Source organism: Rhinatrema bivittatum, chromosome 15 (assembly GCF_901001135.1).
Source record: "Rhinatrema bivittatum chromosome 15, aRhiBiv1.1, whole genome shotgun sequence".
In the NCBI taxonomy this organism is placed as follows: domain Eukaryota; kingdom Metazoa; phylum Chordata; class Amphibia; order Gymnophiona; family Rhinatrematidae; genus Rhinatrema; species Rhinatrema bivittatum.
The window spans coordinates 1,721,443-1,740,337 of NC_042629.1; the positions used below are offsets into that span (position 1 = coordinate 1,721,443).

Below are 18,895 nucleotides of genomic sequence, written 5' to 3' on the forward strand. Positions count from 1 at the left end.
AGCTCTCAAGGAATCCTCGAAATCGCAGATTTCCTCTCCTTGCTCTATTCTCGAGATCAGCCATTTTAGCTCTCATTGCTGCATTATCTTCTTGTAACTCATTGCAGGCCTCCTGTAATTGCTTGGTAAGTTCTGTCTGTCCATCTAACCTGTTGTCAATTTCGTCCACCCTGTGGCCCATAGAGTTTAGCTCCTCATGAAATTGGTGATGCGTGAGGTCTGTCACCTTCGCACCAGGTAGGCATGTTACCAGGTGATCCTCATGCCCACCAGCCACCCAGCTGTCTACATTCCTAATAATCGAATCACCAACTATGACTGCCGACTTAATCCTTCCCTCCTGGGCAGTAGGCCTTGGAGACACATCCTCGGTGCGAAAGGACAATGCACCAACTGGACAGCAGGTCCTTGCTACAGGATCTTTCCTGCTGTACCAGGTTGATGCTCTCCGATCATGAGACCTTCTTCCTCCAAGGCAGCACCAGGGCTGCCAGACTGAAGTTGGGACTTGGCTACTCTATATACCTCTCTGTCTGCCTCAGCTCCTCCAGGTCTGCCACTCTAGCCTCCAGAGATTGGACTCGTTCTCTGAGAGACAGGAGCGCTTTGCATCGCATGCACATGTACAATTTCTCACCGGTTGGTAAAAGGTCATACATGTGACACTCGATGCAAAAGACTGGGAAGCTCCCCTCTTGCTGCTGGACTGCTGCCTTCATCTCAAATTTGTTCAGTTCCTAGTTAAGTTTTAGGTTGCTATGGGAGTAGGAATGTGTCTAATTAGCGTCCTTTATTAGTGAATTCACTATAAGAACATAAGAAAATGCCATACTGGGTCAGACCAAGGGCCCATCAAGCCCAGCATCCTGTTTCCAACAGTGGCCAATCCAGGCCATAAGAACCTGGCAAGTACCCAAAAACTAAGTCTATTCCATGTTACCATTGCTAATGGCAGTGGCTATTCTCTAAGGCAGTGGTTCTCAACCTTTTTTCTGTCGGGACACACCTGACAGATGGTTCTCACATGCGTGACACACTGACCCATGATCGTCACAGGGCTAGATGTAAATGTACAGTTTGCATCCACGGGAACCCCCATGATCCACAATAATGGATGTAAAGCAGAATTATGACATTCCCCATTCAACTCACTCTACAACTCATTCAACTCACTCTCAGTAACAGCAACTCAAACTCCTTCTACTTTCAGGCTCAATAGCCCTACTTATGAAAAGACAGCAGTTTACCACCAATGCATGTCCTCTTGAGAAAACGCAACAAATAAGACTGATAAAACACTTACATGCTAGTAAAATATCTCATCTCGGTAACAGACACAGAACCGACCTAACATACCCCCAGGATCTGTAGTAATGCACATAAACTAATCCGCACACAGTTACACCTGTATTATGGAATACACTCAAACAGGAGCAACCCTATCTATGAAAAGGCAACACTACAAATATTAAATCAGGCCCTAAAAACCAATACACCTCTTATTAGGAAAACAGAACTAGCAAGCAGCTATAGATCCCCACACAGAAATAATTGTAAAACTATACTAATAAGCAGAATAAATGTTTCACAACAACTATGAACAGAATAACATCCAACAATTAAAAACTCATAAAAACTATTAAAAATTCTCCAAACACCAATAAAATATTTCAAAAAAAGCAGACACATCACATAATATTAAATAATTAAAATAGCAGTCAATCAAGAAAAATAAACTTAAAAAGCCACCTTTACTTACCCCCTCCAGCAGCTCTCCTACTCCTCTTCCATGCAGGCTGTAGCACACACCAGAAGCAGCAGTAGTGGCTAAGCTCTATACTCATGGTCCTCTTCCTTGGGGCCTATGTCTCTCACACACACACACACCATACCAGTTATGCCCCCATGACCAGTTTCTGTCTCTCACACACCAATCATCTCCCAGTCTTTGACAAACACACCAGTCACCTTCCTGAACAGTTTCTCTCATGCCATACACACACACACACACAGGCTTCCCACTCCCGTGTTCCACTTACATATATGGGCTTCTCATTCTCATAATCACTTTCTCTTTCTCACATACACTCACCAGTCTCTCACTCCCATGCTTGTTCTCTCCACATGCACAGACTTCTCATTCCCATAATCACTTTCTTTCTCTCCCACATACACACACACCAGTCACCTGATCTCTCTCATGCATACACACACACAGGCTTCCCACTCCCATGTTCTCTTTCAGATATACAGGCTTCTCACTCCCATGCTGTATCTCACACACTCCCAGCTTTCTCACTCCCATGCTCACTCTTCACATGCACAGGCTTCTTATTCCCATAATCACTTTCTTTCTCTCTCTCACATACACACAAACACACACCCGTCACCTGATCTCACTCATGCATACACACACACACACAGGCTTCCCACTTCCATGTTCTGTCTTACATACACAGGCTTCTCCCTCCCATGCTGTGTCTCACACACACCCAGGTTCTCACTCCCATGCTCACTCTCTTCACATGCACAGGCTTCTCATTCCCATAATCACTTTCTCTGTTACACACACACACACACCCAGTCTCTCTCTCATTTCCATGCTCGCTCTCCACGTGCACAGGCTTCTCATTCCCTGAATCACATTCTCTCTCTCACATTCACATACACACCAGTCACACCGTCACCTTACCAACCAGTCTCTCTCATATACATGCACACACACAGGCTTCCCACTCCCATGCTCTCTCTCACATAATCAGGCTTCTCACTCCCATGCTTTCTTTCACATACACCCCCACAACACCAGGCTTCTTACTCCCATGCTTTCTCACATAACCAGATTTCTCACTTCCATGCTTTTTCTCTCTCTCTCACACACACACACATCCCTGACTGTCTCACACTCTCACATACACATCAGTCATCTCCTTGAGCAGTCACTTTCATTGTCTCTCACATATACACATACATCAGCTCTCTGACCAGTTTCTCTCAATCACACACATACTCTCGATCAAATACATTCTCTCACTTACACACAGGCTGGCTGGCTGCTTCTCTCTCTTTCTGTCACTCACTTCCTCTCCCCCCCCCCCCCGCCCCCGAGCACAAACGGTAGCTGCTCCTCCTCCTCCAGCCCCCGCAGGCCAAGAAGGAAGAATTCCATCGATCGCGGGAGGCTCATGCTGCTCTCTCCTTTCCCTTCCGCTTTCTCCCCCAGAGCAGGAAGATCAGCTGCCTCTCTTGCTGCCACCGGCCTCCTGCTATCTTCGGGCGTCCGAACTTCCTGTCGGGGGGGGGGGGGGGTAGCGGAAGCGCAGCGCACAACGTCCGCTTCCTCCCTCCTCCCCCCCCAAGCAGGAAGATCGGCGGACCATACGGCCCGAAGCCCGAAGATAGCAGGAGGCCGGTGGCAGCAGGAGAGGCAGCTGATCTTCCTGCATTGGGGGGAGGAAGCGGAAGCTGCGCGCGGCGCTTCCGCTCCCCCCCGAACAGGAAGACCGGTTGGCCATACGGCCGCAGCAGCGCTTCCCCATGTGTGCCGTGATGGCGCGCGAGGCGTGGGTTCTCTTGCGGCATGGCCTTTCTTCTTCCCGCGCACCACTTCCTGTTCCGGGTCCGGGGGGGGGGGGAATGCAGGCGCGGGAAGAAGAAAAGGCCAGCCGCGGATGCCATAGTTTTTTTTGTTTTTTTTTTTGCACCGCTGCCGTTCCCGCTGGGCTTGAACGTGCTGATAGCCCGGCGGCAACGGCAGCAGGGAAGAACGAGCAGCGGGAGGGACCGGGAGCCACGCGACACACCTGCCGGTGCTTGGCGACACACTGGTGTGTCGCGACGCACCGGTTGAGAACCGCTGCTCTAAGGGGTAGATTTTCAAACTAAACGAATAGGCCTACTTTTGCTGGCGCATCAGGCACAAGCAAAAGTACGCTGGATTTTAGCACCACTAAAATCCTGGATCGGCGCGCGCAAGGCTATCAATTCTGTATAGCCGGCGCGTGCCGAGCCGCGCAGCCTACCCCCATTCCCTCCGAGGCCGCTCCGAAATCGGATTTGGGCGGATTTAGGCGAGCAGGGCTCTTAAAATCCGCCCCTAAGTGAACTTAATAGCAGGTAATGGGCTTCTCCTCCAAGAACTTATCCAATCCTTTTTTAAACACAGCTATACTAACTGCACTAACCACATCCTCTGGCAGCAAATTCCAGAGTTTAATTGTGCGTTGAGTAAAAAAGAACTTTTTCCGATTAGTTTTAAATGTGCCCCATGCTAACCTCATGGAGTGCCCCCTAGTCTTTCTATTATCTGAAAGAGTAAATAACCGATTCACATCTACCCGTTCTAGACCTCTCATAATTTTAAACTAAGAATAAAGAAAAGGACTTATACACACAGGCAAAAGTCACCTGAGAACATATGTGTATCTTTATTTTATCACACTTAAGTATTAAGTTAAAGAATTACAGTATACCGCATCTACGGTTAGCTCATAAAGAAAATTTTAATACACTTTACATATAGCTTATAATATCGAATCATGTATCTGAATAACTATGGCACCCTCTGTTTAAAGTAAATCCATTTCGAACTTATTTATGTGCCTATTTGTAAACCGTTGTGATGGTATATCACTAAACGACGGTATAGAAAAGTTTTTAAATAAATAAATAAATATCATATCCATATATGTCTGGTAGTGGCCTACAGGCGAATGATCAAGGTCTCAATAAGGTATGGGGAATTCGTGAAGTGAAGTTAAAAGGCTATTTTTTTTTTGTGTGTGAAAGTGGCACCTGCCTATAAATTAAATAATGAAGGTGAAGGGTGGGAGGGTTGCGAAATACAAACAGTCTAACTTCTGTTTATTCGCTGCCCTACTGACTATTACAAGTACAAAACACACTAAATAATATTCCCTAATAGTTAACTTCACCCCAATACTTTTAAAAAAGAAAATTTCCTAAGCAAAACTTACTGATTCCTTTCAGCCACCAGCAAGGTGATCCTCTCCTCTCAGTGCTCCCACTGGATTGTCAGTGCTCCCATCACAGATAGGCAAGATCCTTGAGGGACCCCTGTTGTGGTAGTATACCATTCAGAATGATGGGAGTCTAGATTAATTTGTTGGGGATGATTGGATATGAAAGAGGCAAACCATCGAAGAACATTGTCTCATAGTCCTATGAATTCTAGACTAGTGAGGATCAAGTCGTGGTTTAAGGTGTCAAAAGCTGCAGTAAGGTCAAGGAGGATTATGATAAAATCGGTGTTGGCGTTAAAGTCGCGAATGATAGTGTCAAAAGCGGATAAAAGTAGGGTCTATGTGCTATGCCCTTTTCAGATGCCATGTTGATTTGGATGTAGGATGTTGTCTGTGATATATTCAGTTAATTGGTGAAGAACGGTTGATTCACTAACTTTGCTGAGGGTGGGCAAAGAGGCAATTGGATGAAGATTAGCAAGCTCGAATAGGTTGATAGTTTTTGTTTTTTTTAAGTATGGGTCTAACAGAGATTTATTGGAGGATGTTGGGAAATGTTCCCGTGTTAAGTGATAAGTTAACTAATTGTGCTATGGATGGTGCAAGAAAGTTTCGGCTGTCTTTTAGGAGTTGGCCTAAACAGGGATTGTAAGGTGAATTAGACACTTTAAGTTTGGTTAGTAAGCAGGATGTACCATAGAGACATCAGTTTGAGAGAAAGTGAACCATGAGCACGAAAGCAAGGGAAGGTTTGTATTTGGAATTGGCAAATGTAGGAATTCTGAGGAAATTTTGAGTGACTTATCTTGAAAGTAATGAGAAAGTTTAGACCATAAGTCATTTGAAATGTTATTGTGGGATGTGTAATTATACTATGGGTTGTTTTTCCCTATGTGCAACATTTTGCACTTATCCACATTATATTTCATCTGACATTTGGATGCCCAATCTTCCAGTCTCAGAAGGTCCTCCTGCAATTTATCACAATCCTCTTGTGATTTAACTACTCTGAATAATTTTGTATCATCTGCAAATTTGATTACCTCACTCGTCATATTCCTTTCCAGATCATTTATAAATATATTGAAAAGCACAGGTCCAAGTACAGATCCCTGAGGTCACGATTTGAAGCTCCAGGGAGGAAGACTCAGAACCAATGTCAGGAAGTATTTCTTCACAGAGAGGGTGGTGGGTGCTTGGAATGCTCTTCCAGAGGAAGTGGTGAAGACCAGAACTGTGAAGGACTTCAAAGGGGCATGGGATAAACACTGTGAATCCATAAAGTCTAGAGGACGTGAATGAATGTGGAAAAAAGGATTTGCATTCACAAAAAAGCAGGGAGTAGCTTGCTTGTTACGGCGGTTACTACCCCAAACCAAATAAGCCTGATACTTCACTTTCAATGCATATCCAGCATAGCTCTCTGCTTCAACGGCAAGGGAGAAAGACGGATACTTTACGCATATCCAGCATAGCTCTCTGCTTTAACAGCAGAGGAGAAAGACTGATGCTTCACGCATATCCAGCATGGCTCTCTGCTTCAACGGCAGGGAAGAAAGTCTGATGCTTCACTTTCAGTGCATGTCCAGCATAACTCTCTGCTTCAACGGCAGGGGGAATGAAGAAAAGAGGATCTTTTCCTAGCATGTAGCAGATGGACTCAGAACAAATGGGTATAGTGTGCTCGTGCTAGCAGTTGGAGACGGATCTGACGTCAGCACGTGGTACATATACCCCTGCAGGAAGTGCAGCAACTCAGTAATTTCCGTCTCCAAAGCAGTTTGGAGCTACCTCACGCTCGCTGAGCGTTTTTCCAAATTCTAACGACTAAATTCATAGAAGAATCCTACCTGAAGACGAGCCCCGCACTCCTGCGGTGATACCATTGAGTTTCCCGAGGTGATTTCCGTGGTCCCTCGGAGGTACGAGCCTTGGTCCGGTGGCCGACTCGCGGCAGGGACCTAGCCCCCGAGTGAGAAGGGAGCCTTGGTCCCGGTGAGGACTTGGCGCCCGAGCGAGTCGAGTTCGGGCGCAGCCTAGAGGCAGCGGGTGCACTTCCTCGAGCGCGGCGGTGACGGTAATCACCCTCTCCCCCCGCAGCCGGAGACCGCCCGGGTCGTAGCCGGGAAGCGCCGAAGACCAGGTAAGGCGTACATCTTTACTTCGCTGGTCTCCGAGGAAGCAAGGATTAGCGGGGTCTGCTGACGTGGCAGCCCGCCAAGGAGGTCGCCATTTTGCCTGCCTGCTCACCGTTGCCATTTACCTTGGTTCGCCGCCTCGTTCTAGCGCTTAGACCAGACTAAGCGCACAGGCGTCGGGCGCATATGTTCGGCGCCCGGAAATAACTGGGCGCACATTTGATAGAGACGCTCATTGAAGGGCGCACCTTGATACACATTGATAGACGCACGTTGCTAAGCGCACGTTGCTAGGCGCACGTTGCTAAGCGCACGGTGATAGGCGCACGTTGCTAAGCGCACGATGATAGGCGCACGTTGCTACGCGCACGTTGAGAGGCGCCCGTTGCTAAGCACATGTTGATAGGCGCCCGTTGATAGGCGCACGCTGATAGGCGCACGTTGCTTTGCGCACGCTATAAGCGCACGTTGCTTGGCGCACGCTGATAAGCGCACATTAGTAGGCGCACATCTTTCGCGCATATTATAAGGCGCATACTTCGGCTGGGAGCGCTTCGGCGCATAGCGATAACAGACGCGATGGAGCATAGGAGAGCCCATGCGTCCGCAGAGCTGGCACCTCCAGAATCAGGCATAAGAGCTCTAGGCCTCTGCTCAGCATGCCACCTCAGAGCCACACAGAGCGAGGAAGCAGACTCCCTATGTGCCCACTGTGAGGAGGCCCTGGGAGTTCCAGGCCAGGGCCAGTCCCAGCCCAGCGTACTTGCCAGTTCCTCAGGGAATACCCCGGACCTAGCAGGCCGCGGGGAGCAGCCAGGGAATCCTAGAGACCTGGTGCCCCTAAGGCTAGAACCTGCTTCGCTCTCCTGGGTGGAATTATTCAAAGGGATTCACGCCTTTGTCAAGATGCAGTCTGATCCCCGAACGGACCCGTATGTACCGGATGATCCTGCCCCTGGACCCTCAAGACCTAGGCGCGGCCACTCGCCACCCGGAAGCCCCACGTATGGGGATTCAGATTGCTCTGAGGAAGAAGGTGAGCCCCCCGAAGAGGGAGAACTCCCCTCGGGGATAGAGCCGTATCGAACCATGAGACGCTTCTTTCTTAAAGAGGATCTCCCAGACCTGGTCTCTCAATGCCTGTCGGAGCTGGCTATCCCGGGCCAAGGCACCCCAGGGGAACCTAGAATGAACCCCCTGCTAGAGGGCCTGCGCCAAACGGCTCACCATTTTCCCCTCCTACAAGCAGCACAGCAGCTAATCGATCTGGAGTGGAATGCGCCGGAGGCCTCATTCAAAGGGGGTCGGGCCTTGTCTGGCATGTACCCCCTGGACCCGGCAACCAAGGAGCTGCTGGCATGCCCCAAGGTAGACACCATAGTTTGCGCAATTGTGAAGCGCACCACCATTCCAGTGGAGAGGGGGGGGGGGGGGGCGGCCCTCAAGGATGCACATGACCGGCGCATGGACACCATTCTGAAACAAGCCTTTGAGGTGGCAGCCATGTCCCTGCGAATTGCGACTTGCTACACCGTGGTGACGCGTTCCTGTTTATCACAAGCCAGGAACAACACCCCGGGAGAAGAAATGGAATCAGCCCTCTCGTTCCTCACTGACGCTGCCTCCGACCTAGTTCGTACGGCAGCCAAGGGAGTGTCATCCTCAGTGGCGCCAGGAGGCAGCTCTGGCTACGAAATTGGTCGGCCGACTCCTCCTCCAAGACGCACCTTACAAGAATGCCCTTTAAGGAATCCCTCCTGTTCAGCAGCGATCTCGAGAAACTGGCTAATAAATGGGGCGCCTCTCCATTACCCCCGTCTCCCGGAAGACAAGTCAAGGAGGAACCAGCGCCCTTTTCCGAGGCCATCCAGAGGTAGAAGCTCTCAGTGCTTTAACCCTTACAGGGCTCGCTACCAAGCACCTCGTTCTCAGACCAGGAACCAGTCCTTTCGGGCCAGGCACAACAAGAGGAGAACTGGCTCGGGTTCGGGTCCCGGCCGCACCCCACAATGAGAATCGGCCGACCCATCTGGGGGAAGTAGCCATAGGGGGCAGGCTAACCCTATTTTACCGCAGGTGGGTCGAGATTACTTCGGACCAGTGGGTCCTCGCCATTGTCTGGGAAGGGTATTACCTGGACTTCCTTCATCTCCCTCCGGACAAGTTTGTGGAATCTCCTTGTCCTCCCCTCAAGAGGGCGGCACTGGAAGCTACCTTGTTGAGGCTCCTGTCCCTAAAAGCCATAATCCCAGTGCCTGCCTGGGAGATAATTGGGGGCATTATTCCATTTATTTCATAGTACCCAAGAAAGAGGGCACTTTCAGGCCCGTTCTGGACCTCAAGTCGGTCAACCGACACTTACGGGTCACAAGCTTTCGCATGGAAACTCTGCGGTCAGTCAGAAGTGCAATACAGCCAGGGGAGTTTCTCACATCCCTGGATCTGTCAGAGGCCTACTTGCATATCCCAATCCATCGGGATCACCAGCGCTACTTACGCTTCAAAGTCCTGAACCAACACTTCCAGTTCCGAGCTTTACCCTTCGGGTTAGCCACCGCACCGTGGACCTTTACCAAGGTCATAGTAGTAGCGGCGGCGGCACTCAGGAAGGAAGGAATTCTCGTCCATCCCTACCTGGACGATTGGCTCATCAGGGCAAAGTCACCGGAGGAGAGCCACCAGGCAACCAACAGAGTTATATCTCTTCTGGAAAGCCTAGGATGGGTAGTCAACACAAACAAGAGTTCCCTACAGCCTTCTCAGTCGCTGGAATACCTAGGAGTCCGATTCGACACCCGGGGAGACAGAGTCAGCCTGACCTCCAAGAGGAGATCAAAACTCCGGAGTCTGCAGACCCTGCTGAGCGCCACCCTGGCCCACAGCTTGGGATTACCTACAGGTCCTCGGCCTCATGGCATCCACTCTGGAGATGGTACCATGGGCGCGGGCTCATATGCGACCGTTACAACGCGCCCTCCTATCTCGGTGGAGCCCACGATCACAGAACTACACCGCGCATCTACCTCTACCAGCCAGAGTACGGCATCAGTTACGGTGGTGGCTGCAGCCCGGCCACACGAGCCGGGGGTCAAAAATGTCCTCTCCATCCTGGATCATGCTCACTACAGATGCCAGCCTGAGTGGCTGGGGAGCACACTCCGAAGACCTAACCGCCCAGGGGCGGTGGAACATCAACCGACTAGAGGCACGGGCAGTCAGGTTAGCATGCCTGCGATTTGCTCACAGACTTCGCAACAGAGCGGTCAGAGTGATGTCTGACAAATCCCACCACGGTGGCATACATCAACCGACAAGGCGGAACCAGAAGCCGACAGGTATCCCTAGAAATAGCCCCCCTGATGGCTTGGGCGGAAGCAAATCTCCAGGACATCTCCGCCGTCCACATCGCCGGGAAGGACAACACCACGGCAGACTTCCTCAGCAGAGAAAGCCTAAATCCGGAGGAATGGCACCTGTCGCCAACAGCTTTCCGTATGATCATGGATCAGTGGGGGACGCCGGGCATGGACCTACTAGCGGACAGGTCCAACGCTCAAGTACCCAGATATTTCAGTCACCGGCGAGATCCTCTATCCCAGGGGATCGACGCCCTGGTGCAGCCATGGCCTCAGGGGATCCTGCTATATGCCTTTCCCCCATGGCCCCTGCTGGGCGCCATTATACACAAGATTCAGTGGCACAGAGGCCTAGTTCTTCTGGTGGCCCCGGACTGGCCAAGAAGACCCTGGTACGCAGACATGAGAAGACTGCTGGCAGGGGATCCTCTACCCCTGCCCCCTCACAGGGACCTGCTGCGGCAAGGTCCCATCCTCCACGAGGATCCAGCTCAATTCTCTCTTACGGTCTGGCCATTGAGAGGGCTAGACTGAAGAAAAGGGGATTCTCAGGGCCGGTAATAGATACACTCCTCCGAGCACATAAGTTCTCCACGTCACTAACATATATAAGGATCTGGAGAGTATTTGAGGCCTGGTGCGAAACTCACAGCGCCAATCCACATGCCGCTAAGATCCCCATCATTTTGGATTTCCTGCAAGATGGACTTCAGAAGGGTCTGTCCCGCAATTCAATCAAGGTTTAGGTGGCAGCGCTATCCTGCTACGGCCCAAGGAGTGACGGCAACAGCATTGCCACACACCCAGACGTTTCACGTTTCCTGAAAGGAGTCAAACATATTCGCCTGCCACTGAAGTGACCAGTGCCCCTGTGGAACTTCAACCTAGTTTTGGAGTTTCTAGCGGGACCCGCCTTCAGACCCCTTCGAGGCCTGTCCCTCTGTTTGTTAACCTTGAAGATGGTGTTCCTGCTAGCTGTATGCTCAGCGGGCCGCATCTCAGAGCTACAAGCGCTGTCCTGCCGTGATCCGTTTCTCAGAATCACTCCAGGGGCTATCCATCTTTCGCATGGTTCCTTCCTTCTTACCCAAAGTAGTCTCGCACTTCCATCTCAACCAAACCATATCCTTGCCAACCACGGAAGGTTTGAAGAAGTCGGAAGAAGGTCGAATACTGCGCCATCTCGACATCGGCAGGCTGCTGTCCAGATACCTGGAAATGTCAGAAGCAGTACGAAAGACGGACCACCTGTTCGTCCTTCACAGCGGGAAGAAGCAAGGGGAAGCGGCCTCACGGGCAACCATCGCCCGCTGGATCAAAGAAGTTATCAAGGCAGCCTACTTAGAGGCAGGAAAACCACCACTTCTATGGGTCAAGGCTCACTCTACCAGAGCGCAGGCGGCCTCCTGGGCAGAAACTAGGATGCTGTCGCCTGCAGAGATATGTAAAGCGGCAACGTGGTCCTCCCTCCATACCTTCTCCAGATTCTACAGTCTGGATGTCCAGGCCAAGGAGGACACAGCATTCGCAAGGGCAATCCTACACAGACCTCGGGCAGCCTCCCACCCGGTCCGGGAGTAGCTTTTGTACATGCTAGGAAATGGAGAGATTACTTACCTGATAATCTCGTTTTCCTTAGTGTATGCAGATGGACTCAGCATCCCGCCCGGCTGCCGGTATACATGGGGATTCACCGACTCAAGGTAAGCCATGTTTTCTTATATAGGGCATCCACCCTGCCGGGTGTCGAAGCCTTCCGGTTGAGAACACTGGCGGTCTCCAGCTACTATCAATCGGTCAGGTTAATCATATTCATTTAATCAATCGGTCAGTCACACATATATCCATTCAGCTTTTGCAAGGAAGATTACTGAGTTGCTGCACTTCATGCAGGGGTATATGTACCACGTGCTGACGTCAGATCCGTCTCCAACTGCTAGCACGAGCACACTATACCCATTTGTTCTGAGTCCATCTGCATACACTAAGGAAAACGAGATTATCAGGTAAGTAATCTCTCCAATATACAGACAACAACCAAAAAGGACTGAATTACATAGTCTGGGAAAACAAATAAGCATGGGTGTAGCTTGCTTATTGCGGCGGTTACTACACCTAACTAATTAAGCTAAATATTTCACAAAGATGCAGTTCCAACACTGCTCTCTGCATTAATGGTGGGGGTGGAAGGGAAATAGAACCAAAAGGTTACTAAGAGCCAAGAGTAACAGATAAGTATGAGAAAAAAAAATTGCAAAGCTTGCTGGGCAGACTGGATGGGCCGTTTGGTCTTCTTCTGCCGTAATTTCTATGTTTCTATGTTTCACTGTTTACCCTATCCCACTGAGAAAATTGACCATTTAATCCTACTCTGTTTCCTGTCTTTCAACCAGTTTGTAATCCACGAAGGACGTTGCCTCCTATCCCTTGAACTTTGTTTTCTTAGAAGCCTCTCATGAGGGACTTTGTCAAACACCTTCTGAAAATCCAAATACACTGTATCTACTGGATCAATCTTTATCCACATGTTTATTAACCCCTTCAAGAAATTGAAGCAGATTTGTGAGGCACGACATCTCTTGGGTAAATCCATGCTGATTGTGTTCCATTAAACAATATCTTTCTATATGCTCTGTGACTTTGATCTTTAGAATAGTTTCCACAATTTTTCCTGCACTGAAGTCAGGTTCACTGGTCTATAGTTTCCCGATTCGCCCCTGGAGCTCTTTTTAAAATATTGGGTTACTTTGGCTATCCTTTAGTCTTTAGGTACCATGGATGATTTTAATGATAGGTCCCGCTGTCTTGCGCACACACACACACACACACACATCCCCTCATATAGGGTCCCTCTCTGTCTTTCACACACACCCACACAGGCTCTGTCTCACACATACACAATCCCTTCACACAGGCTTGCTGTCTCATAAACAAGCACCCTCATATACACTCAATCCATTTTTTATATTCACCAGCTCCCTATCTCTCACACACATACACACTCCTACACAATCTCATAAAAAATTGCCATGCTGGGTCAGACCAAGGGTCCATCAAGCCCAGCATCCTGTTTCCAACAGAGGCCAAACCAGGCCACAAGAACTTGGCAAGTACCCAAACACCAAGAAGATCCCATGCTACTGATGCCAGTTATAGCAGAGGCCATTCCCTAAGTCAACTTAATTAATAACAGTTAATGGACTTCTCCTCCAAGAACTTATCCAAACCTTTTTTGAACCCAGCTACATTAACTGCACTAACCACATCCTCTGGCAATAAATTCCAGACCTTAATTGTGCATTGAGTGAAAAATAATTTTCTCCGATTAGTCTCCTCACATAGGCTTCCTTTCTCTAGCACCTACACTCAAGAACTCCCCCACTCACACCCCCTGCTCTCTCTCACACCCTCCTGCTCACCCCCCTGCTCTCTCACCCCTGTTCTCTCACACACTCCTCCCCTGCTCTCACACCCTCTGCTCACCCTTTCCTGCTTTCTCTTAGCCCCTGCTCATCCCCATGCTCTCTCACAGCCCCCCATCACCAAGGCCTTCATCTTCGCCACAAGCAGGACACAGTCTGCTCACAGCATGCCAGGGTCTCCTTTGCCATTTTCTGTGCAGAATTTGGCAATTCTACACAGGGGAGAATTTTTATTTTTTGTAATGTAATGTTTTATTGGTCAAAGTTTCAACATTATAACAATGTACATATGTATACAGATATATAACACTGTGAAAAAAACATCAATGCATAAATGATATTGTAGCCAAGTTGATGATAACAAAATAACATGAATAATTGTGTAGTAATACACAGAGTAAAAGTTGAAGTGTCATTATTTGCAGTCATAACATAAGGTTGTTATTGGTGTATTACTGAAGCAGTACCATGTAAACCACCTCCCTGCCCCCATTGAATATATAGATTCCACATCTTAAGAAATTGAGGTAAAGTGTGGTGTTTTTGGGCTGTAATCTGGTACAGGGTACTCATTGTGTCTAGTTTATGCAACAGGTTGGTCACCGTTGGTACCTAGACTTGTTTCCAAATTGCCCCCAGCATAGACCATACCCCTAAGCACACCTGACTAATCAAAATACTCTCGCCCTGGGAAGCATCAATTGGGGCATTTAATAAAGCTTGTTCCGGTGTCAGCAAAATGGGTCACTGCAGAATTTGTTGGATAATATCTGACACGTCCTTCCAAAACCTCCCCACCTTAGGACATGCCCACCACATATGGATAAAAGTCCTTGAGTATCCGCAACCTTTCCAACACAGATCATCGGGGCTAAGGTGGGCTTTAGCAATCTATGTGGTGTGAAATGCCAGCAAAACAGTATTTTGTATCCATTTTCCGTGAGTGAAGCGGAAATGGAGCATCTTTTTGTACATTGGAATATGCGATCCCATGTCTAAGGGTTCAGGAGGCAGAGATAGGCCCAATCACTTGGTCAGACCACGCGCCCATTTGGATAATAATTCAATTACATGCCTCCAAGTGTGGGATTAGATATTGGAAATTAAATGATACTTTGCTGGGGGATGATTCCTTTTGTCAGGATGTATGCAGGGCGATAGAGGACTACCAACAATTTAATGGGGAGACAACTCAATCTAAGCTGATATTTTGGGAATGTTTAAAAGTGGTACTTCGGGGCAGATTCATTTCCCAAGCTTCCTATCAAAAAAAAGTGAAACAGGCTAGATCTGCCGCTTTACTCTCCGAAATATCTATATTAGAGCAGAGACACAAAATATCGTTATCCACGGAGGTATATGCCCAGTTGCTTAGAGCTAGAAACGCCCTAAAAGAGTTACAGGTGGCAGATATAGCCTTTCAATTGCAATTGGTGAAACAAGAGCATTTTGAGTGGGGCAATAAAGTCGGCAAGTTGCTAGCCCGAAAGCTAAAAAGATAAATAGCCCAACATCAGATTATCAGAATTAAGGCTGAGCAGAGATACAACACTTCTACGGCTCATTGAATGCAGTGGATACAAATATCCAGCAGGAAGGGATTGAGTCCTATCTTGCTAAAATAGAATTGCCCCAGCTATCAGAGATAGAAAAACAGTTCTTTGAAAATACCATAACCCCAACGGAAATCACACAAGCCATAAAAGAGCTCAAAATTAATAAGGCTCCGGGTCTCGATGGGTATACAAGTCTGTTTTTATAAAACATTCAAAGACCAATTATCTCCTCACTTACTAGAGATGTATAATGCCTTGCGGGAGGGGGAATCACTTCCAGTGGAAGTGAATGTGGCCGGGATCACCATACTAGCCAAGCCTGGCCAGGACCCCCTGGAGTGTGGGTCACACAGGCCTATATCTTTGATAAACATTGTCCTGAAAATCTTAGCTAAAATATTAGCCAACTGTCTTAACAGGGTCATGGCGAAATTAACTCACCCAGACCAAGTGGGCTTTATACCAGGCAGGAAGGCTGCAAACAATGTCTGGAAAATTATAGACCTCTTATGTGAGCTAAACAAAATCATACCCCGGCGTTTTGCTTGCTGTCAATGCAGAAAAAGCTTTCGACATAGTCCATTGGCCTTTTCTATTTAAAACCTTAGAAAAAATGAATTTCTGACCTAAATTTTTAAATTGCTTACTCCAATTATATGAAAATCTGAAAACTAGAGTTAAAGTAAATGGGGTCTATTCTGACCCATTCCCCATAAACAGGGGGGGACGAGACAGGGCTGCCCTCTTTCCCCGTTATTGTTTGCGTTGTTTTTGGAGCCATTCACCACCATGAATCTAAGCCTTTACTGCTGTACTCATCTAAAATATGCACAAGATTATTTCTATGAAAATGATACCTACTGTGTAAAAGTGAGTTCTCAAGATATTTTATTGCAAATTGTACGATTATAAGTATGAAATGATCTATGTTTTTATGTTATATAAATACTTGGAGGTCCATATTCAGCACACTTGTCTGGCTAACTTGGGCACAACCCACTTGTATGACTGCCCCTTTATATGGCTGTATAAATTTATAACTGGCTGGAAACTTATCTCAGGATTGGTAATTTTTACCATTACTCTACCTATGTCTATCTATAATACCCTGCATATGTCTTTTAGGACAAGGAAATAAGTAGTAGGACCCCTGTTTTGGGTACTTGCTAGCATGGATTGGCCACTGTTGGAAACAGGATGCTGGGCTTGATGGACCCTTGGTCTGACCTAGTATGGCAATTTCTTATGTTATTATGGGTAGGGCTTGGAAGCTATGTAAACCACAGAGACTTGAAAAGGATCCCATGTTTGGCATCATTGCTGTTTTGCGTTGCAGCTCAGATATTTTTATTTCCAACCTTAGATATCTCTGCAAATACTCTGACATCTGCAAATTTCTACAAGAACTGAACCAAAAGGCATTGAGAAAAGAATTACACAAGCAAGACAAATGCAAAGGCATGTAGATCACCTGAGACATTTACTGTAGCAAGCATGACTTTTCTGGTTTGGTATGCTACTAAACAAGTTGAACTAGCAGAGAGCTGTGAAGAGAGAATAAAGAAGACATTCCAGTATAGAAAACTAGGACATCTTGTTTGCTCCTAAATTAATTTACTAAGGCAACATCAAACTTGCAGAAAGATTCTGTTTTAGATATTTGTAGACAGAAGAAGTATATGTGCAAAATAAATATGCTAGAACCATTTAGAGTTTGAAAGCCTCTACACTACAATCAATTAAATTACTAACAAAGTTCAATGCACACCACCGAAACAAATGAGAGATCTGGGGTCACTCCCCCCCCCCCCCCCCGAGTTTTGATCCTCCATTTTGGCGAACAGTAGCCAAATTCCATTTTTATGTAAAAGTCCTATTGAAAGGGGGAATAGTTGGCTGATATTCAGTGTTTTTTGCAAGAGGTATACAGTTATTGCAATAGGCTTATTTCTAGTACATAGTTAAGAGGTAAAACCACCCTATACTCTCCACTGTCAGGCTGTCTTCTGCTTCTGGCCCACTCTACTCCCAAAAGATTCAACAACCAACTCATTTTTCATGTTTTATTCACCAGTCTAAACAAGACATTAATGGACAAGATGATGATTTTGTTTCTCCTGGATTACTGTTAGCGGCGGGCATTGTAGTAAGGGAGTTTGTCCTCAAAGCTCATGCTTTAATAAATTGGTTAGTCTATAAGGTGCCACTCAATTCCTGTCATTTTTACATCTTGTCCTGTCTTTCATAGTGAACAACTGAACATATAGGGGCAGATTTTAAAAGCCCTACGCGCGCCGAGCCCCAGGACACGTGTATGTCCCAGGGCTTGAAAAAAGGGGTGGGGTGGGGAGGGGGCATGGCCAGAGGCCTCCGTAGGGCCTCTCGGCCGGCACGCACAACCTACGCCTGCCCAGAGGTAAGCGCAACTTGAAAAATAAAGGTCGGGGGGGGGGGGTTTAGGTAAGGCTGGGGGGCGGGTTAGGTGGGGGGGGGGGTGGAAGGAAAGTTCCCTCCAAGGCCACTTCGATTTTGGAGCTGCCTCGGAGGGAACAGGGAAAGCCATCGGGACTCCCCTGGGGCTCAGCGCGCGCAAGGTGCACAAGTGTGCACCCCCTTGCGCACGCCGATCCCGGATTTTATAACATGTGCGTGGCTGTGTGCGCAATTTATAAAATCGGGCGTAGATTTGTGCATGCCAGGTCGCGCGCACAAATCTGTGCCCGCGCGTCGGTACTAAAATCTGGCCCATTGGTTTTAGAGCATCCCTTTATATATATTTCAAAATGGTGATCAATTTGCCCTCTGTCTTTTTCTAGGCTAAACAAATCCAGTGTCTTTTAACCTTTCTTGTCATATTAAGGCAATTTTCAAAAGCCATTTGCCTGCAGTTGCACCTCTTCTCTGTAGGTAAACCATTTTGTGCAATGTGAATCACATTCTTTCAACTGCATCGAGTGGAGGCACTCCTGGAGGAAGCGCTTTGTGGGATACGCATGGCATTCTTTCACCTGCATCGAGTAGAGCTGTTCCTGGAGGAAGCGCTTTGTGGAATGCGCATGGCGTTCTTTCACCTGCATCGAGTAGAGCTGTTCCTGGAGGAAGCGCTTTGTGGAATGCGCATGGCGTTCTTTCACCTGCATCGAGTGGAGACGTTCCTGGAGGAAGCGCTTTGTGGAATGCGCATGGCATTCTTTCACTTGCATCGAGTGGAGACGTTCCTGGAGGAAGCGCTTTGTGGAATGCGCATGGCATTCTTTCACTTGGATCGAGTGGAGACGTTCCTGGAGGAAGCGCTTTGTGGAATGCGCATGGCATTCTTTCACTTGCATCGAGTGGAGACGTTCCTGGAGGAAGCGCTTTGTGGAATGCGCATGGCATTCTTTCACCTGCATTGAGTAGAGGTGCTCCTGGAGGAAGCGCTTTGTGGGATGTGCATGGCAT

The 18,895-nt window shown here is 48.0% G+C and overlaps 1 protein-coding gene across 1 annotated transcript in view; it reads left to right on the forward strand.

The window, feature by feature from the left end:
- Positions 1–16,853, forward strand: part of BACH1 (BTB domain and CNC homolog 1) — a 286,366-nt gene extending 269,513 nt beyond the window's left edge. Inside the window, exon 6 of the mRNA XM_029579253.1 lies at positions 16,818–16,853. Coding sequence (XP_029435113.1) covers positions 16,818–16,838 — 21 coding nt within the window. The 3' untranslated portion in view covers positions 16,839–16,853. The remainder of the gene's footprint in view (positions 1–16,817) is intronic.
- Positions 16,854–18,895: the final 2,042 nt, after the last annotated feature.